We start from the raw sequence: 17,926 nt of genomic DNA on the forward strand, positions 1-17,926 counted from the left end.
GAGGCTTGCAAAATTGGGGGTAATAGGAATATCTATATGCAGTGAATGACCCGAAGATGGGACCAATGATCAGATGCAAGAACAGAGAAAATACCAGATACAGTGTACTTCACAGCTTCCCTCGCTGGCTTCCTTCTGAAACCAGATCTGCAGCCAAGTCCACACCCTCGTCCCTCAAAATTCGTTTGACTTCCTCCGCCAATTCAATTCTCAACTCACGAGCCAAGATTTCAGCCTCATCGTCGTCGAGCTCCTCTCTCTGTCCACGACCGAACATAGCAAAGCTTGTTCTCTGATTGGCCCCTTGAGCAGGGCGTGGGATGATGTGGAAATGGACGTGGGGTACTACCTGCGCTGCTCTTTCGCCTGTCCCTCAGTTAGATGATTGTTGGTGTTTTCCTTCTTTCTTCCATAGACATGAGATCCCAAAATGCCGTTTTGGTTTTAGTGACAAATAAAACAAGATATCGGTCAGGGGCATTCGACCTCCTTGAATACCAATATTGATACATCAAATACATAACAGCATACAACATCGAAATACTCCGTATTCAATCAAATGCGATAAAGATCAAGGGTTTCCGAAAATGGAGAAAAAGCAAGGGCAAGACATACCATTGTTCTGTACAACATTCCAATGTCTATCGGGGTCATCGCCAAACACAGTCTTCGTTACAACCCTGGAGAGAATGGGTAGCCATTTCCCCATCTATGCACCAAATCAAGAAAAAAGGATCAGCGGAAGAAGCTTTTGTTTTTGTTTTTTGCTTTTGCTTGTTGAATAGACATAGATGAGCTGATGGGAAATAACTACGTACCTCCTGTCCTGCTTGAACACCCATGTCACCTAGCAACTTGTAATGATTTCTTGGCGCTACGAGCACATGGCCGCGGGTAAGAGGCATTATGTCCAAGAAGGCAAGAACATGCTCGGTGGAGAGGATGATATGGGACAATGGACCTGAATCCGGGACAGTAGAGACTGGATTGGACTTAGGATCATTGAACGGGGTTGGGGGATATGATGAGGCGATATTGCAGAACGGGCATGGCGGGGGTGTAGTGTAATCCATAACGGATAAAATAATGTATTTCCTGAGTCCGAATGTAGAGTGGTGAACCTGTGTAAAGTAGTATCAACGTCAAAGACAGATGGAACTATGCAGTAAAGTTGGGAGGTCAGGGATTCCACGGCTCACAGAGCCCCGGGACCAACCTCGGTTAAGCACGCCCAAGTGAGCTTAATTGGACGCATCTACAACCCCCGATATATCCCCCAAAAAAGAACAAAAAAGAAAAAAAGAATTAAAAAAGAAATGGTTTCAATAAGCACGCCATACACACGGATCCAGTGTTAGAAATCCAACTATTTTGAACAAAACAAAAGCAGTCCAACTTGTCACTGATTACCACCTCGACCGTCCATCCGATATCAATCTTGTACGCCTGGAAGACTCAGCTTCAGTAACCAATCGAGTCTTCCAGCCAATGAATTGAGAAACAACCGAGAAACAAAAACAAAACCATAGCCACCTTGGCCCCACAAAAGATTTCCAATCCGCAATGCCACGCAAACGTGCAAGCCTTCGGAACTTGCATGATAAAAAAAAAAAAAAAAAGAAAAGTGATCCAAAGGGGGATAGCACTGTATCCTCCAACCTAAGACAGAGACGACTTAGGGTGAAGCAAGGTAAAATTGCGATTTGAAGGAAGAGAAAAATAGATCCCGACGCCTGCAACACGTCGAGAATGTTAGAGATATGAAGGCAGGCGGGGAGACAGATGCTCATGCAGGGAAAACAAGCAAGCGGTGGTTGAAGATGTAGGGGTAAAAGAAGAAAACAATAGCACACAGGGCCGAGCGCCGAACACCCCATCACAGAAGAAGACAAATGCGGAAAGCGCAGAAATTCAATCAAGTCGTCGTAAGAATATGCAAAAGGTAGTGTAGTGAATACCAGCACAATGAAATGCCAACATATGTAGGAATTCGATTTCCCTCCTCAAGTCGAGTCGTCGCAAGGGCCTTAGGGAGTCATGAAAGGCATCGACGTTGGCGAGACAGGAGTAGCATGACATCGTAAATGGTACAATTACTGTTCATTCTTGGCGTAACTGCTCTGCTCGGAGCTGTCGACGTACAGGTGATGATACTTCTTGGCCCATTGGCGAGTCAAGATAGAAGCTAGAAGACTGGTTAGCACGCCATCTCACGAGACAAGGGAAATTATTAATATAGCTTACCCTTCAGGAACTTCTTGCTGGCGTATTTCTTGAAGAAGGCTTCGTGGGAGACAGGGCGGTGGAGATAATCAACCATCAACTGGAAGACGGGATCTATCTCCTCTTCGGTGTATCCAGAGTAGTGGGCGAGAGTGGCATCCTATGATAAGTTAGTTGAGAGGCGCGGAACAGGAGAAATGCAACATAACATACCCAAGGTCCACGCTCGAGGATGAGACGTGCAAGGTACATGGCTGCGGCAGAGATGTGACTCTGGGGGAAGCCCATGAAACGGTGATCAAGAAGACTGATCTCCATCAAGTATTTGCCCAGAGTGCGAGTTTGGATATCATAGTTGTCGGCCTTGGAGATGCGTCGCAGGAAGTTCATCGGGTTGGGGAAGCTCATGTTGTACTCGAGGGTTGCGAGGACGTGACGTTCGGCATCGAGAATCTCCTTATCCGAGAAGGTCTCATCGGCGACATGGCTGAAGTTGGCGACGTGAGGGGAGAGCACCTCCTCATACTTAGACGCAATGAACATGGCGGTAACACCAACGAGCTGAAGACGATCGAGGGCGACGACCTCGGCAGACAGGAAGCGATCGATGATGTTGACAGCAAGGAACAGGGTCTCGGGCAGGAGACGGAAACGGGTGTGCACTTCGATTAGCCAGTCGACAAGGATCCCACGCATCTTCCATTCAAGGTCGGGCTGATGGTCGATGTAATCAGGGTTGGGCAGGGTGATGATCTCAAGGTCCTTGAGATACTCGAAGATTTCCACCACGTATTCGGCGGCCATTAATGGGTCATCCAAGTCCTCAGTGTCCAGATCCTGCACAGCGTCATTCAGAGCATCCTTCACGCTAATCTCCGCCTCTTTCACGGCTGGTTCTTCCGTAATCTTCTCGATAGTTCGGGTCTTTCGCTCAAGCTCGGGCTTCTTGCGGGGAGGCTCATCCGCTTGGAGGGCTGTATCCTTAAGCGATGGACGCTTGGCACCAGGTTTCTTGTTCGAGTCGCGGGGTTGAAGGGCTGGTCGTGTGGCTGTTCGTGAGGAGTTGGTGCGGCTGAGCTTTTGAACACCACCAGTCTGGACGGTTGCCTTTGAGGTCAAACCAGCCTTGGCGGCAAGCGGTTTCTTCCCAGCTTTCATCTCAGCGCCGTCAGTCTTGTTGACATTGCTGACATCACCGAGGGCAGCACGGGGACGTTGGGATCCATTAGACGCGGTAGTCGACGTGGTTCGCTTGGTCTGCAGGGGTTTCTTAGCCCCAGCGGCAGACATATCAGTGCTGAGAGCTGCTGTCTTGGCCCGCGTCACACGCGCCGACGGACCATTCTCATCGTTCTCGTTCATCGTGCCTCTGGTACGAAGGCTGCGGGCCTGCAGTGGAGTCAGTGATCAATGTAGTGAGGTTATGCAATATACTCGGATCTAGATGCAATGGTTTAGATATCCCGCAGCCAGGATATCAAACGCGTGTTTTGGCAGGGTTGAAGATTGCTTACCTGCGGCATCGTGAAGAAAATAAAAGGAAATCGACGCGTAGGAAGGGAAGAAAGAGGACAGGAATATAATGATCCTTGTCCTGCTCGGGAAATCAGGTCAGCATTCCATTTGATATTACCTCGGTGGGGGGCGCTCATACCAGAGGGCTAAGGACAAGGTGCACGTACCACGCGTGAAAATGCGGTTGTTCTGAAGAAACTACTATGCCAGTAGGCAGAGGCAGCTTTCAGGCAGGTGGAGATGATATGAGTCGATAATTACGGCCCAAAGATGACTATGTTGATGTGTATCAAGACCGCGCAGAACCCTGGTTCTGAAGATCAAATGGCGCGCGAATTGGGGGAAAAAGATATCAAATGATACGGAAATGATTCGGGGACACTGTACGACAGGAATCCGCACGCGATAATTTGTTAGTTGGGGAGTAGGGGGGAAAGATGGAAGGGTATCTTTAACTGGAATGATGAGGGAAAAGGAAGAGAGCTTGAGGGCAAAAGGCGATGTTTGGCCCTAGTACTGTTCTTAGCGTAGAAAACAACTAGCCCCACTCAGCCAGTCGCGTGGATCACCAAATTGACCTTCGAGCCTTTTTTTTTTTGGGGGGTAAATTTCTAAAATGAAGAATTGAATTGAGCAATGAAGAACGGAATAGAAACAAGAAAAAGATGTGTTCAGATAGGTTGAGAAAAGTAGATCCAGCAATGAAGGGAGATACGCGTGAGTATGGCAATGGGTAAATAAACTGGTTGCTCGGACAACGACTTCGTTTCGGTCTCGTAAGTATCGGACCGCATGTAATAAAGGAGTCACGTGTCAATCTGACACAAGGCGGTCAAATTGGATCCATGGATGCATACCCGTGACCAGACGTCAGCCACATTAGATGGATTGTGGCCGTGAGAGAGGCGGTGCAGGAGAAACTCACGTGACCAGCGAACTTTTTGTTTCCGTGGAGAGTCGGGTGCATATCTACAAAGAAGAGGAGAGGTGCAGTTGAGTCTTGGTTGGTCTGCTCTATTGACATTTGGCTTTTTTCGATTGCAATTATATTCAATTGATTCACTCAAAACCCGTCTTTCCCCCCCAATTCTTTGGTAGCAATGCTCCAATCCCGAATTGCCCTACGGGGCATTCGGCTGCCCTTTAGGTGTCTATCCTCTCTGCCTTCGCCAGTTCGTGGCTATTCGACAATTGTGAATGAAATTGAGAAGAATAAGCCTAAGTCTATCGAAACACCAGTCAACTCGTTTATTGACCCCAACGTCTCGTTCGCTCCTCCCCCCGGCCGCGATTCGGCTGGCATTCAGCTGCGCACCTTCACTCCGCGCACCCCCGGTGTGAGACATTTGCGACGTCCTGTGAATGATCATCTGTGGAAAGGCCGTCCAGTGCACAAATTAACGTTCCCCAAACGTGGTCACGCCAAGGGTGGTCGAAACAACTCTGGCCGAGTCACTGTCCGCCATCATGGAGGTGGTGCCAAGCGTCGAATTCGGACAATCGATTTTCTGCGCATGGCTCCGGGGCCACACACAGTGGAGCGTATCGAGTACGATCCCGGACGCACTGCACACATCGCTCTGACTGCCAGTAAGGAGACCGGCAAGTTGAGCTACATTCTCGCAGCGGATGGGATGCGCGCCGGCGACGTGGTCCAGAGTTATATGTCCGGAATTCCCGAAGATCTGTGGAAGAGCATGGGCAGCACTGTCGATCCCGGTGTGCTCGCGGCCAGAACCGCCTGGAGAGGAAACTGTCTGCCATTGCACATGGTTCCGGTGGGAACATTGATCTTCAACTTGGGATTACGACCCGGGAAGGGTGGTCAACTGTGTCGGAGTGCTGGAACATATGCTACAGTTGTGGCCAAGGGTAGTGACTCGCGCCAGCAAACAATTCAAGACGGACAACCTGAGGCCGAAAAGAAGCCCTTGTCGCAGCGTGAGCAGCAGAAGCAGGAGCGTCTGGCCCAGCACATCACTGTCCGTCTCTCAAGTGGTGAGACTCGGCTCATCCACAAGGACTGCTGCGCTACCGTTGGTATTACCAGCAACCCGAACTACCAATACACCCAGCTCGGAAAGGCCGGTCGCTCACGTTGGCTCAACATTCGTCCGACGGTGCGTGGTCTGGCCATGAACGCTATGGACCATCCTCACGGTGGTGGACGAGGAAAGTCTAAGGGTAACATCGACCCGAAGAGTCCCTGGGGTATTCCGGTATGTATATCCTCTTGTTTTGCACCCTTCGAACTTCAATGTGGCTGACTCTTCTTTTTTCACCTCTAGACCAAATCCGGCTACAAGACCCGCCCGAAGTGGAAGATCAACAAGGCTGTTGTTCATGCCAGACCTCGCAACCAAGGAAAGCGCCGTCGTGGATACAACTAGAGATGATGTTGCTTTGCCGAAATGGCCATTTCACTCTGCTTTGTCTCTTAACCATTTGTACCTCCTCACCCTATACCTCATCCCTACCGCGCAGAGGATGACTGTACGATATCTTTTCCTGTTTCTTGACACATTAAATGTCTCATCGTTTCTTCTACCACGCGCTATTTGGGGATTCTTGTTTTGCGCATCTGCCATCTGACTGAAACTCGGGCAATGGGCACTGTACAGTACGATGGCTCGATGCCATATACATTCAAAGCGAAAGAAAATAGATTTATAAAACCATTTTATCTCTCTGGACCTAGTGGATATACATAATCATCATGTACAACAAGATAAATTGTTGTATATAAAGTAGAACGTACTTCATTTCCACTCTGATTAGCCGTAGATCCCCGGCTGGGCAGATACATGCCAAGCCTTTAGGCAATCTCGCTGGTGCGTGGCCCTCTGCTGATCCGCACCTGTCAACGCCCTTGTTGGGAATTAGCATGGAAATTAAAGACTCCCCCATGGTTTCAATTAGAATCCGATCGAAAACAAACAATAGGGGTTCTTTGATTTAGCTCACTATAACAAGCCCAGGGCCGGAAGAATGCTCAGCCTCTCCTGTTACGAACTTCGTCATTCATAGAACTTCCTTTTCACATCCCCACTTCAGCACATTTGGCCAACAGTCGGATGTTCCTGGCTAGTTGACGCCCCAGGGTCTATACTATTTGCGCCATCTCTGCCCTTGAAAAAAAAAAAACGCGCCCGGAAAAACCAGAGTTCATCAAACCATCCCTTTGAGTTACTCAGCTACTACACCACATCCCGTTGTCCAAGTTTGCGATCAAGCCCGCCATGGCGGCACTTCCGACGTCTAATTTTGGACCCGAATCGTCGCAATACTCCACGGAATTTGGCCAGTCTCAAATGGAATTCATGTCCGGTGAAAGTGGCGCCGCTGCCGAAAGCACTACCACTGGAGAAGGCAACTTCGTTCCCCGCCCCAAGCGCATCGCATGTGTTGTCTGTCGGAGGAGGAAACTGAGGTGTGATGGGAGACGACCGAGCTGTGGGACTTGCTCACGTCTGGGACATGAATGTTCCTACGATGAAGTGCGCAAGAAGAGTGGTCCTAAACGGGGATATGTCAAGCAGCTTGAAGCGCGATTAGGTACGAATTCATCGGAAACAATGGTCGCTAGTGCCGTATTGACAGTGAGCTATGTCGCTAATAACCATGTCTGTATCAGCTCAAGTAGAGACTCTTCTCAAAGGTCAGGACCCGGAACCCACCCAACGAACCTCCCCACCTCAACCATTGGAGAATGCATTCACAGCACCTATCGCCGATGAATCTATACTGAATTTGCCTGACCTCTCGGGCTTGGGAGGGCTAGAAGGCATTGGAGAAAACATGGATAACTCGTACTCAACTTCTACTGCTCCCAGCGCAGGAATGTTATTCCCTCCGCCGCCAACTACCCAGGGTGGAGGCAACTCTCAATGGGACTTGATCAGTCTAGGACTGGAGGAACCCCTTCCTTCACAGGATGTGATTGATGAACTGTACGTGTTCTACCCGGCTTTTTATATGAACTGGTGTCTAATACAATGGTACTGTCTAGGGATGCTTTATTCTTTGAGAAGATATATCCAATGATGCCCATCATCCACCGCCCCCGTTACTATGCAGCCCTGAATCTCGCCCCTAATATGCGCCCACCGATCTGCCTACGATACATTATGTGGTGCAATGCCGCATCTGTCAGTGACAAATACTTCTTTCTGCATAATCATTTCTACCAGCGGGCACGCAAGTACGCCGAGGCGGACGAAATGAAAGGATTCGGGGAGAACATCGTCAGTTTAGCACATTGCCAAACATGGATATTCATCGGCACATATGAATTCCGAATGATATATTTCCCACGAGCCTGGCTGAGCGTTGGAAAAGCTGCAAGACTAGCACTGATGTTGGGATTGAATCGGCTTGACGGTGTTGGCCTCGATGTCAAACAATCCATTTTACCACCAAAAGATTGGACAGAGCGTGAAGAACGCAGGAGAGTCTTCTGGGGCGCATTTGCCACAGATAGATATTCAAGTGTTGGAACCGGTTGGCCCATTCTTATTGATGAGAACGATGTCAGTATCCCCTTCATGAACCCCGGCGCAGAGAATGGTAGGCTGACAACAAGCAGGTCATGACCAACCTCCCCGCATCCGAAGAAGCTTTTACCAAGAGCAAGCCACAGCGAACACTTCATCTAAACGATATCGCCACCGGAGCTGTCTCTACACTAGCACCTTTTGCCTGCGTGATAGTTTTGGCAAGTCTTTTCGGTCGTAACCTCATACACATTCATCGGCCTCAGCCCCAAGACAACGATCATGACCTCAACGGAGAGTTTTGGAAGCGCCACAGAAGCCATGATAATATTCTCCTGCACATCTCGCTCTCGTTGCCTGATCACCTTCGACTTCCAAGTGGTATGTCGGACGTCAACGTCATTTTCGCCAACATGAGCATCCATACTTCAACAATATGTCTTCACCAAGCCGCAATCTTCAAGGCCGAAAAGAACAAGATGCCGAATCAGATTACGACCGAGAGCAAACGCAGATGCCTTGTCGCTGCCAACCAGATTTCGAGTACCATGAAGATGATCAGCCACGTTGATTTGACAAGCGTGAGTTTCTATTGAGCTTCCTTGCCTAAGTCATTTGCACTAACACCTTGCAGCTAAATCCTTTCATGTCATTTTGTCTCTATATTGCTGCTCGCGTCTTTGTCCAGTATCTTAAATCCCGACCAGAGGATTCCAGTGTTCATTCCTCGTTGCAATTTCTGGTCTCTGCTCTGAACGCTATGAAGAACAAAAACCCTCTAACAGAGTCGTTCCTTGTTCAATTGGATGTTGATCTTGATGGAACTGGCATTCGCGCTTTGGACGATAAACATAAAACCAACACGTCTGCTGCACATTCGATTTCGATGGTAGTACGTTCCCCTGGCTTGTTCCCCGATGGCTAATCGAAGCTAATCGCAATTTCTCTAGCAAAACTGCCATGATAATGTCGACTGTACCCCTATCTACAGCATCCGTCAAACACAGGGGATCGCGAAGGAGGTGTCTCCACAATACAGTTCAAATCGCGGTGACAATCAACAGTCTATGTCTGCCGGTTTGACCAGTTCCCTCCCTAGCCGGAACCGGGACTCAACGACACAGCCCACCGCAGGACAAGTCTTCAATGGCGACGACACGCGTCGTTATTTTGGAACTTCCACTCAGGCGACAGTTCCACAAATGGACCAGGCCGGACAACCACGGGCCATTGTCGATGTGGACATGGATTTTCCAACTGATTTTGGCAACCTCAGCGACAGGAACAACCCACCATCAGACCATCCCACTCCCTCAACTTTGAATTCATCCTCCAACACCTCCTATTCAATCAATGGTGCTGACAATCCCTCACCGGGGAGCAACAATCAAACGATGAACCCGGGATATCCGAATCAGGCGTCCGCCGCCTCCTTTGACAAGGCCAATCGAAACATCATGCCACAAGGAAACACAAACCCACAGGTCACTGATTTGGGCTCTATGGCTGGTCGGTTTTATCCAAACAGTTCCGATAGTCCATCAGTTGGCACAGGAGCGTCGGGAATCTTTTCCATGCCTTCTGCTTGGGACCTTCCAACCCCAAATCCAGAAACAGGCAATGGGAGCTATGGCAGTCTAAACATGGAGACTTTTAGTGAATCTCAATGGGCTCAGATGTTGAATAACCAAATCCAGAGTGAACATAGAGCCGACACCGGCTGGGAGAACTGGCGGCCATCATGAGTGCAGCATGTGGTGGAATATACTTTTCCATGAAACGATCTCAGTTGGATAGTCTCCGGTGTCGATAACACAGCTTGAGAATGTTCCAACAAAAGAATCTCTCGCTTTGCCCCTGCATGGACGACATTAGGCTTCGTGTCCCCCCAACCTGTTCAAAGTCCGAGATCCTAGGCTCTCACTAATTAAGACGACCCATCAACGCCTTTACCAATCCTGGCTGGATATCTCACATACGAATCGAAGCAGGTCATCCTATTGGAGATGCTTATCTCTTGCTTTCTGTTCCCCTCCCTCGCCTCCAAGCTGAGATTGATACACATGAGGCATCGGTCCCCTAGTCCCACTTATTACGATATCTGGGTGCTTTCTTTTCCTGGGGTTGGTTCACTAACCACGGAACTACAAATCCCTTTGCAATTCTCTTCTTGCCACAATGCCCGAGTAAAGTGGCAGCCTGATAGGCTTTCATTAAGCCCTGCTTTTGAATGATTTTGACGACGAACGAATGAACGGTCTTTTTGGGGCGGAATTCTTCACTTTTGGATAGCTTAGTTACACGGTTGCAATCAGGGTATATGGGGCCTGTTATTCCATGTTAATAAACAATCACTACAATATTACATCAGGATCTTAAGGAATATATTGCTCTTACTTAGCGGTCTTTAGTCTTTTTTTTTCAATACGTCTCTTCATGATAATTTTTGATAATAATCCGGATCATAGAGGTTAGAGCCAAAAAAAGTTTGCTGAAGAAGAGGAAATGCAGTATAATGCTTGAGATTACAGGCCACCACCAGCAGCACCAACAATCTTCAAGCCTCCAGCGCTGGAGCTACCAGGTCCATCGGTGGTAGTGGAGTAAGCCAGCCAGTAGCGAGATGGATGCCACGCAACAGCAGAGACACCAGCATTGATGCCGGCAGTAGGAATTGTATAAATGCTATCACCAGACTCAGCGTGGAAGATCTCCAGTCCATTGCCACCACATCCAAGCTCGTCACATGCACCAACAATGTAGCGGCCATCGAAGCTCCAACTTACGCCACGAATAGCACCACCATTCTCGCTGGACAAAGTGCGACGGCAGATCCAGTCGGTTGTGTCCCAGAGGGAGATGAGAGCGTCGCTTCCGCCAACTGCGAGGTATCGACCTGTCGGGGCGAGCGCAATTGAAAGGCAGGCTGAGGTGTGAGCGTTGAGAGTGTGAATAATATCGAAGGAAGGGTAGGACATGATTTTGACCTTGCCTTCGCCTGTCGTCACGAATGCTTGCTGCTCCGGACGTTCGGGTGTCGGCATGCACCAGGAGAAGGTTGTCGCATTTGTTTGGACGGTCTGAGGGTGAGGGTCGAGAGCTGTGTATGTGGTTGCGCCGGGCGTAGAGGAGGGGAGGTTGAGAGCGTTCACGCCATCGGGGTGGGTGGAAGGGGAGGAGGGGAATTTAACGGAGACGGGGATTAAAGTGTCGTCCTGTTTACATATCGTGTATTAGTATCTTTGCCATGAGAGAGATGAAGGCTGCGGAGTCGCAGCGCTGCATGATTACCTTCTTGCCGACGATCATTGTGCTGCCATCGGCAGACCAGGAGAGTGTAAATGCTTCGCCGCCGACATCGAGACGGCTCACACATGTCTTGGAGCGCACATCCCAGAAGCGCACTGTACCATCGCCCGAGCAACTGGCCAGCTCCGCATCGCGGACTGGGTTGAAAAGAGCCTTCTCGATACCAGCTGTGTGGCCACGCAATTCGGTAGAGTATCGTACATGAGGACGTTCCGGGTTCCAGATTCGTAGAGTGCGATCTGCTGAGCCAGTCGCAATCAGCTGGCCCGTGGGGTTCCAGGCAAGAGTGCGGATCCTGTGGTCCCAGACCGCTGTCAGTAAGTTGTACATGAACAACAGCGCCTGGCGCAAAACTCGACTTACGTGTGAGAGCCTGGGCCCTTGGAAACAGGATCTAAGTAGTTTTGCGTCTTCACGCTCCCAAACACGAATGCGAAGTGATCCTTGTGTAGGAGCTCGCGACGCGGAGCGGGCGCCATGTCTTCGTCTTCCTCCTCTAGCAATTGGCGCAAGACTGGACGTCTACCTGCATCCAAGCCAGCGGCAGAAGTAATGGTAGAAGTAGAAGCGAGAGAACCTAGCAGCTTAGGCTTGATTTTATTCGAAGGACGATGGGCCGACTGAATCGGAGAGTACTCAGATACCGCCTTTGGAGAGCCCGATACTGCCGGGGAATCCTTATCGGGTGTTGCTGCCATTGCGATATCGGCCTTAGGCACCCAATATTTTCTGCCGAATTAGATTGGATTTTGCGTCTAACTTGCGTTTCAATCGTCAGAAAATTGGCGAAATATTTGGGATAGAAGAAAGCCATGCACAAGAAGCCAGCAATATCTGTATGTGAATGGGTCGCATGGTTATCCCACCTTTAAAGGAAGAAATGCGCTTTACGCACTACATACCAAGGAACACCACCAGGAACTATGCGGTTGACATAAGGTTGCTTAACCTACAATTGGTACATTATAATTAATTTGAAGCTATTCTACATATTTTGTTTTATTCCAGATACATTGTGTGCTATACATAGATACTTTTCTGGCATTATGTATTCAAATGTTTTAATTGACAGTCTATCTTGTTTGGTCTATATCACATACTGCATGTGCTCATCGGGAGTAGTTGGAAAGGCTGCTTGCATTTGTTGGGTAGGCTGCTGGACTCGCTGAACTGCTACAGTTTGGGATCGCTGGGGCTGTTGCATCATAAACTGTTGGGTGGACTGCTGAACTTGCCGAGCTGCCAAAGTTTGAAGTTGCTGGGTTTGTTTCATCACAGACTGCATGTGCTCCTTGGTAGGGGTGAAATGAACCCCCTGGATTTGTTGGGTGGGCTGTTGCATCGCACACTGCCGCCCATCCGGAGGAGTGGGAAAAGCGGTGGCATAATAGAGATTTCTTGAGCAAATCTCAATCTAGAAGAATTGAGATTAAGGTCTATCTCAGTTCAGATGTCTCTTATAAGTCGACATAAAAGCGAGGCTAAATTGAACTATTATACTATTATATTCATCACAATCAATATTGAGGTTGTTGATATTCATTGATACCTTCTTTCATGAATTCATATCTGCCATTTAGACCCCATACATATATACCTAGGCATGATTATCCTGTATAATACTCCAATATTGTTACCTTAAGATACCCCCAATACCAACTCACCCGTGGACCATTTGAATGTGGAACGTTTGATAGCTGCAGCCTTGTGGGTCCGATAAGCCCGAGCTTAATCAAACCTCACCCTTCGGCTGAAAAATTAACCCTCCAGAATTCAAGGGCCTCGATTATCAACATTAAGCATCACCTCGAAGGCCATCAGAAACAACATGTTTGAAGAAGTGGACGACGCATCGCGTCGTGAAAAATGTTTCACAACCATCGCTCAACTGCCGGCATTCATCGACCCAAAGCAGATCCCGAGCAAGAGATCGCCCTTTTCAACAATTCAGAATCATGCATTTGTACACTCAGTAAGTGACCTATGGCTTGATTTGAGAATTGAAAGGTCATTGGACTGATCATTGGGTATAGGTCGAGGTTATCTTGCCAAAGGAGGTCTACTCACAGTTCAAAGCATCGCTCGAGACTAAACTAGAAAAACCTCGGTATGCACGAGTGTTTATGGCTCCTTCGGCTCTGCTTGAGCATGATTTCTTCAACACATATATCAAGTCAGGTAATTGTGCCTCCGCCAGTTCAGCCCAATAGCTCTCCCATATTTGAATGGGCATCGGTTGCACCAGCATCGGACGGCTTTTGTGCTCAGAGAGTTCATTTTATTGAAGACAGTAATCTGACTTGGGACGCAGGGAATATTTTGATGATATCAGAAGGACGCTCGGGGTCCGATAATGTCTTCACACTCCAAGATGGTTCGTTCTGCTATAGCTGCCCCTGGAAGAGTCTTGCTGCGGAACCGAAAGCTGACCCGAATGGAAACAGGGATTCTTCGAATGGAACTAGGAAAGGAGATCTATGAGCGAACAGGTCTCACAGGCAAGCCTTTCCGCAGTGGCGGCAGAAAACATGCAAAAGAACGATTCTGTGAGTACAAGCAGAGCAAATTGGGCTGAATGAATATTTACTAATCATGTCATCAGTGGTAGAATTGAACTTACGGCTACCCTCGATGCTACATGGCAAGAAAGGGTTTGAAAGAATTGTATGGGCATTCACCAATGTTCTGACTCAATCAATGGCCTGGCTCTTCCACGACCTGGAAAGCAACTCCGGTCTAGATGAAGGTAATCATGCCTCCGAAGCCAAAAAAGGGAAACGGCAGGAATAATATGCTAAAAGTTAGAGCAGGAAACAAGCCGATCAATAAGGTTCAACCACAGTTGATAACCTGTAAGCCACAGGAAATTGATCACGAGCAAATACTCATTCCGCCGTTTTACGAAAACGGGAAAGTACTCGAGGAAATGTCGGAAGGTGATCTGCAGGAACATTCTGGCTCCCTGTCCGAATGGCTTGCCATGGTCCAGATGGCTTCTCCACGGCTATCTGGGGAAGATGACGTCGATCCGTACCTGAGTCGTTATGCAGTTCCAGGCGCAGACGAAAGTCAGGCCTGTGATTTGATGAGTTTGAAATGGAATGGGTTGATATCGTCCCGTTGGATCATGCAGCTGTTCATCAATCTGCTGTGAGTTGCGAATATCTGGTATAAAAGTCGGGGTTGAGAACTGACATCAATGAACAGGCAAAGTACCAAGGCAAGCAATCTGTCGTGGTTTGCACTTGCCGTCGCTACTTTGGGTAAAGAAGCTGTGGAAGGAAGGGACGGATTCACGGTTATGGTCCTTCCTAGTGGACGTGGACAGTCCAGTGAATCCAGCGAAGTATCCCAAATCAATAAGGAAGGAACCACTGGACCTGGTCGTGTGACTTTATGTTGGGAGTTGATGGGAGCATCAGTGACCGAACCCTGACCTAACCCTGTGCCCTTTGTGACCCGATCCGACTACCGCATTGGGGACGGAGAGATTCATCCAGGGCTTCATTCATGTAAACCCCCATCATCTTCCCTGACTTACCCTTACCCTGACTTACCGCATACCTTCCCACAATCCCCTATTCCCACAATCCCCAATCCCACAATCCCCATTCACCATTCACTCTTCATCCTTCTTCTTTCCTTCTTCCTTCCTTCTTCCTCTCCTTCCTTCTTTCCCCATACCATCTTTCCCCATACTTCTTTCCCCATACTTCTTTCCCCACACATTTCCCCATACTCGCATCATCTTACCCATTCATCCAATATCACTCATCCAATATCATTCATCCAATATCATTCACTGCAAAATACAATTACCTGTTCCATAGTCGTTGCTTTTCGAGCCTGCCACTCGAGCAATTGACACCCTTCGTTCATATCTTGTTTTTATCAACTTTCGTGTCTCTGCACCTTCCTTGACCCTACGCTTCCATCAGCTGTACTATCATTCACATTCATCCCATCATTCGTTATGGCGTCTCCCGGACCCACCCAATTCTTCACCGAGGCACTTGCCGGGGTGTCTTATGACGAAGATCCCCAGAAGGCTCTCCAGGGTCTCGACGAATGGAAAATTCCCGAGTCAATTTACCGCAAAGATGGCTCCTGCATGTCCATCTGGGAACTTGCTCGTGTCAATGGTAATTACATCTCCTCTTTTAGGACCATCGGACCGAGACTGACTTGTGTTCCTAGGATATCACTTCGAAGGAGACCTCAATGAGGCTTCTGGCTCGGATTTCGACAAGGCCTTTGTTGAATTCGGTGTAAACCCTGTCGTTGGCCCAGCGACCTTGGATCACCTGGAGCTTGACCCTGAATTGTCTACTCCCATCGTGATCGATGATGTGATTCCACCCAGCACTTGTACCAACCAGTCGCAGTCGGACACAGTCTACCCACTGAATACCCTCAATTATCTCGAAAACGCCAACTTGGGTCCTCCCATGGCAGTTGTTCAACTTACTCCCGCCACTCAAAAGGCTCCGGTCACCATTGCTAAGGCCGTTGAAGTCGGTCCTGTTATTGCTGGTCCAGTGGCCCAAGTCGCCACCCAAAAGGCTCCGGTCACCATTGCTAAGGCCGTTGAAGTCGGTCCTGTTATTGCTGGTCCAGTGGCCCAAGTCGCCACCCAAAAGGCTCCGGTCACCATTGCTAAGGCCGTTGAAGTCGCCCCCGCCCAAGTCACCCCCACTACCGGTACAGCAATTGGAACGGTCAAGGTCTTTGACCTAGCACAAGGCAAATCGCGCCCTCAGCCTGCTAAGCGACCACCCAAGCAGAAGGCCAAGCGGGCCCCCAAGCACAAGGAGAATGACGAGCTACACACAAAGCAGAAAAAGGCAAAGGCCAACAGCACTCCACGCAAGGCGAAGGGAAAGACAACTGCAGCCCCAGTCACACCACCTCAGAAGATTGCGCCTGCCCCGACGACACCAATGCCTGTACCAATGAGTCGTTTCCCTGCCTCAATGACCCCGGTGACTGGGGACGCTCGCAAGACATCGGTACATTCCAGCCAACAGGAGATGCTTCGAATTCAACAGCGCCTCCAAGATCAAGAAAATCTTCTTCGTATTGAATGGCACCAAGTGAAACAACAGCATGCTCAGTTGAAACAACAACAGCCCGGAAATGAACATCAGCTCCAGATCCACCAACAGCAGTGTCAGCTCAACCAGCAGCAGTTTTTGCTGTGTCTTCAAAGGGTTAACCAGCACAAAGCTCAAGTCTGTCAATTCCGGAATCAATTCCAAATTCCAGCACCTCAGCCCGTCCAGCACTCCACCCAAATGCAAGCAGTTTATCCCACTCCTCCTAAAGATCGCATGCAGTTTGTCATGAAACAGACCCAGCAACTCCAAGCCGCAGCGGGTCAGCCAGTCCAGCACTCCGCCCAAATGCAAGCAGTTTATCCCACTCCCCCTAAAGATCGCATGCAGTCTGTCATTAAACAGACCCAGCAACTCCAAGCCGCAGCGGGTCAGCAAGTTCAGCAGCCCGCTCACCAAATGCAGGGAGTTTCCCCCATCACCCATAAGGAGCGCATGCAGTCTATTATGCACCAAACTCAGAACATCCAAGCCACGGCAGCTCAGCGAGCTCAGCCCACCAAGCAAATGCAGTCTGTTTCTTCCCTTTCTGCCACTTCGCCCAAGAAGCGAGACTTCCAGTTTATGGAGAACATTGTGCCTACCAACTTTGTGGCCAACCCAAACAACCACGCGCGCTGGGGTATGAGCCCCAATGGCGACCGAACCTACTTGAGCGGACCTCAGGCGAAGAAGGCACGAACTTCCCGCAAGTAGGGGGAGACGGAGACGGTGTTTGTGCGGCAGAGCCGCGACCTCAATTTTTTTCCGTTTTTTTTTCTTCTTCTTTTTCTTTTTCTGTTTTTCTGTTTTTCTGTTTTTCTTTTTCTTTTTCCCTTTTTTTTTTGTTGAGGAGGAGGAGGTCTTTGCGGGGGAGGGGGTTGTGATGAGTAGGAGGAGGAGGACATGAATCCAATTTTCTTTTTTTTCAATCATCAATTCCTACTGTAGATTGTAGATTGCCTATTGTCATATCAAAGAGGTAGGCTTTGGACTACTACTGGAACCCTGCCTAGTATCATTTCCTGGTGAATTAGTGGCCTTCTTTCATTGCGAAGAGATACTAGTGCTCCGGAAACAATCGTCTTCACAATAGTCAAGTAACTATTGATTTGTTGCTTAAACTGTATAGATACCTGTTAACTACCTGTTACCTACTTCTGCCTACTCAATGTGACGAAAATGATCTTCAGACAATACAAGATTTAAATGATAAGAAGGTTCTTCAGATCTATTTAATCTCTGAAGACATATTCATTCAAGCCATTCTCTATAGGTCCTGGGACTGTCCCT

The 17,926-nt window shown here is 48.8% G+C and overlaps 8 protein-coding genes across 8 annotated transcripts; 4 read left to right on the forward strand and 4 right to left on the reverse strand.

The window, feature by feature from the left end:
* Positions 1–109: 109 nt before the first annotated feature.
* N7516_002485 (HIT family protein) lies at positions 110–1,073 on the reverse strand (the record flags this gene model as incomplete). Its single annotated transcript, XM_057215205.1, has 3 exons — positions 110–366; positions 616–709; positions 819–1,073. The coding sequence occupies 3 exons, from the start codon at positions 1,071–1,073 to the stop codon at positions 110–112; spliced, it is 606 nt and encodes a 201-aa protein (XP_057077088.1).
* Positions 1,074–2,008: 935 nt separating this feature from the next.
* N7516_002486 (B-type cyclin nimE) lies at positions 2,009–4,075 on the reverse strand. Its single transcript, XM_057215206.1, has 5 exons — positions 3,906–4,075; positions 3,738–3,817; positions 2,437–3,612; positions 2,245–2,383; positions 2,009–2,185 (listed from the first exon to the last, which is right to left on the reverse strand). The coding sequence occupies exons 2-5, from the start codon at positions 3,744–3,746 to the stop codon at positions 2,094–2,096; spliced, it is 1,416 nt and encodes a 471-aa protein (XP_057077089.1). The 5' UTR covers positions 3,747–3,817; positions 3,906–4,075; the 3' UTR covers positions 2,009–2,093.
* A 763-nt stretch (positions 4,076–4,838) lies between these two features.
* Positions 4,839–6,128, forward strand: N7516_002487 (mitochondrial 54S ribosomal protein uL2m; the record flags this gene model as incomplete). Its single annotated transcript, XM_057215207.1, has 2 exons — positions 4,839–5,957; positions 6,027–6,128. The coding sequence occupies 2 exons, from the start codon at positions 4,839–4,841 to the stop codon at positions 6,126–6,128; spliced, it is 1,221 nt and encodes a 406-aa protein (XP_057077090.1).
* Positions 6,129–6,977: 849 nt separating this feature from the next.
* N7516_002488 (putative C6 transcription factor Prf) lies at positions 6,978–9,976 on the forward strand (the record flags this gene model as incomplete). The annotated part of the gene is made up of 6 exons (XM_057215208.1): positions 6,978–7,293; positions 7,373–7,688; positions 7,748–8,267; positions 8,324–8,812; positions 8,866–9,123; positions 9,182–9,976. 6 exons carry the CDS (start codon positions 6,978–6,980, stop codon positions 9,974–9,976), a joined length of 2,694 nt encoding a protein of 897 aa, XP_057077091.1.
* A 780-nt stretch (positions 9,977–10,756) lies between these two features.
* Positions 10,757–12,238, reverse strand: N7516_002489 (uncharacterized protein; the record flags this gene model as incomplete). Its single annotated transcript, XM_057215209.1, has 3 exons — positions 10,757–11,446; positions 11,523–11,835; positions 11,904–12,238. 3 exons carry the CDS (start codon positions 12,236–12,238, stop codon positions 10,757–10,759), a joined length of 1,338 nt encoding a protein of 445 aa, XP_057077092.1.
* Positions 12,239–12,627: 389 nt separating this feature from the next.
* On the reverse strand, positions 12,628–12,926 carry N7516_002490 (uncharacterized protein; the record flags this gene model as incomplete). The annotated part of the gene is made up of 2 exons (XM_057215210.1): positions 12,628–12,855; positions 12,888–12,926. 2 exons carry the CDS (start codon positions 12,924–12,926, stop codon positions 12,628–12,630), a joined length of 267 nt encoding a protein of 88 aa, XP_057077093.1.
* Positions 12,927–13,368: 442 nt separating this feature from the next.
* N7516_002491 (ribonuclease P protein subunit p40) lies at positions 13,369–14,976 on the forward strand (the record flags this gene model as incomplete). Its single annotated transcript, XM_057215211.1, has 7 exons — positions 13,369–13,512; positions 13,574–13,718; positions 13,852–13,914; positions 13,985–14,086; positions 14,143–14,286; positions 14,351–14,690; positions 14,748–14,976. 7 exons carry the CDS (start codon positions 13,369–13,371, stop codon positions 14,974–14,976), a joined length of 1,167 nt encoding a protein of 388 aa, XP_057077094.1.
* A 537-nt stretch (positions 14,977–15,513) lies between these two features.
* N7516_002492 (uncharacterized protein) lies at positions 15,514–17,350 on the forward strand (the record flags this gene model as incomplete). The annotated part of the gene is made up of 2 exons (XM_057215212.1): positions 15,514–15,682; positions 15,738–17,350. 2 exons carry the CDS (start codon positions 15,514–15,516, stop codon positions 17,348–17,350), a joined length of 1,782 nt encoding a protein of 593 aa, XP_057077095.1.
* Between the last annotated feature and the right edge of the window lie 576 nt (positions 17,351–17,926).

The sequence above is a fragment of the Penicillium verrucosum genome, assembly GCF_028828655.1.
Source record: "Penicillium verrucosum strain IBT 35672 chromosome Unknown utg000001l_segment0_segment0, whole genome shotgun sequence".
Lineage (NCBI taxonomy): Eukaryota > Fungi > Ascomycota > Eurotiomycetes > Eurotiales > Aspergillaceae > Penicillium > Penicillium verrucosum.

Excerpts from the sequence above, each read along its gene's own strand:
- N7516_002486 (XM_057215206.1), bottom strand. Across the intron at positions 2,384-2,436 it reads TCCTCGAGCGTGGACCTTGG|GATGCCACTCTCGCCCACTA; the intron begins GTATGTTATGTT and ends AACTTATCATAG. Across the intron at positions 2,186-2,244 it reads CAGCAAGAAGTTCCTGAAGG|CTTCTATCTTGACTCGCCAA; the intron begins GTAAGCTATATT and ends CCAGTCTTCTAG.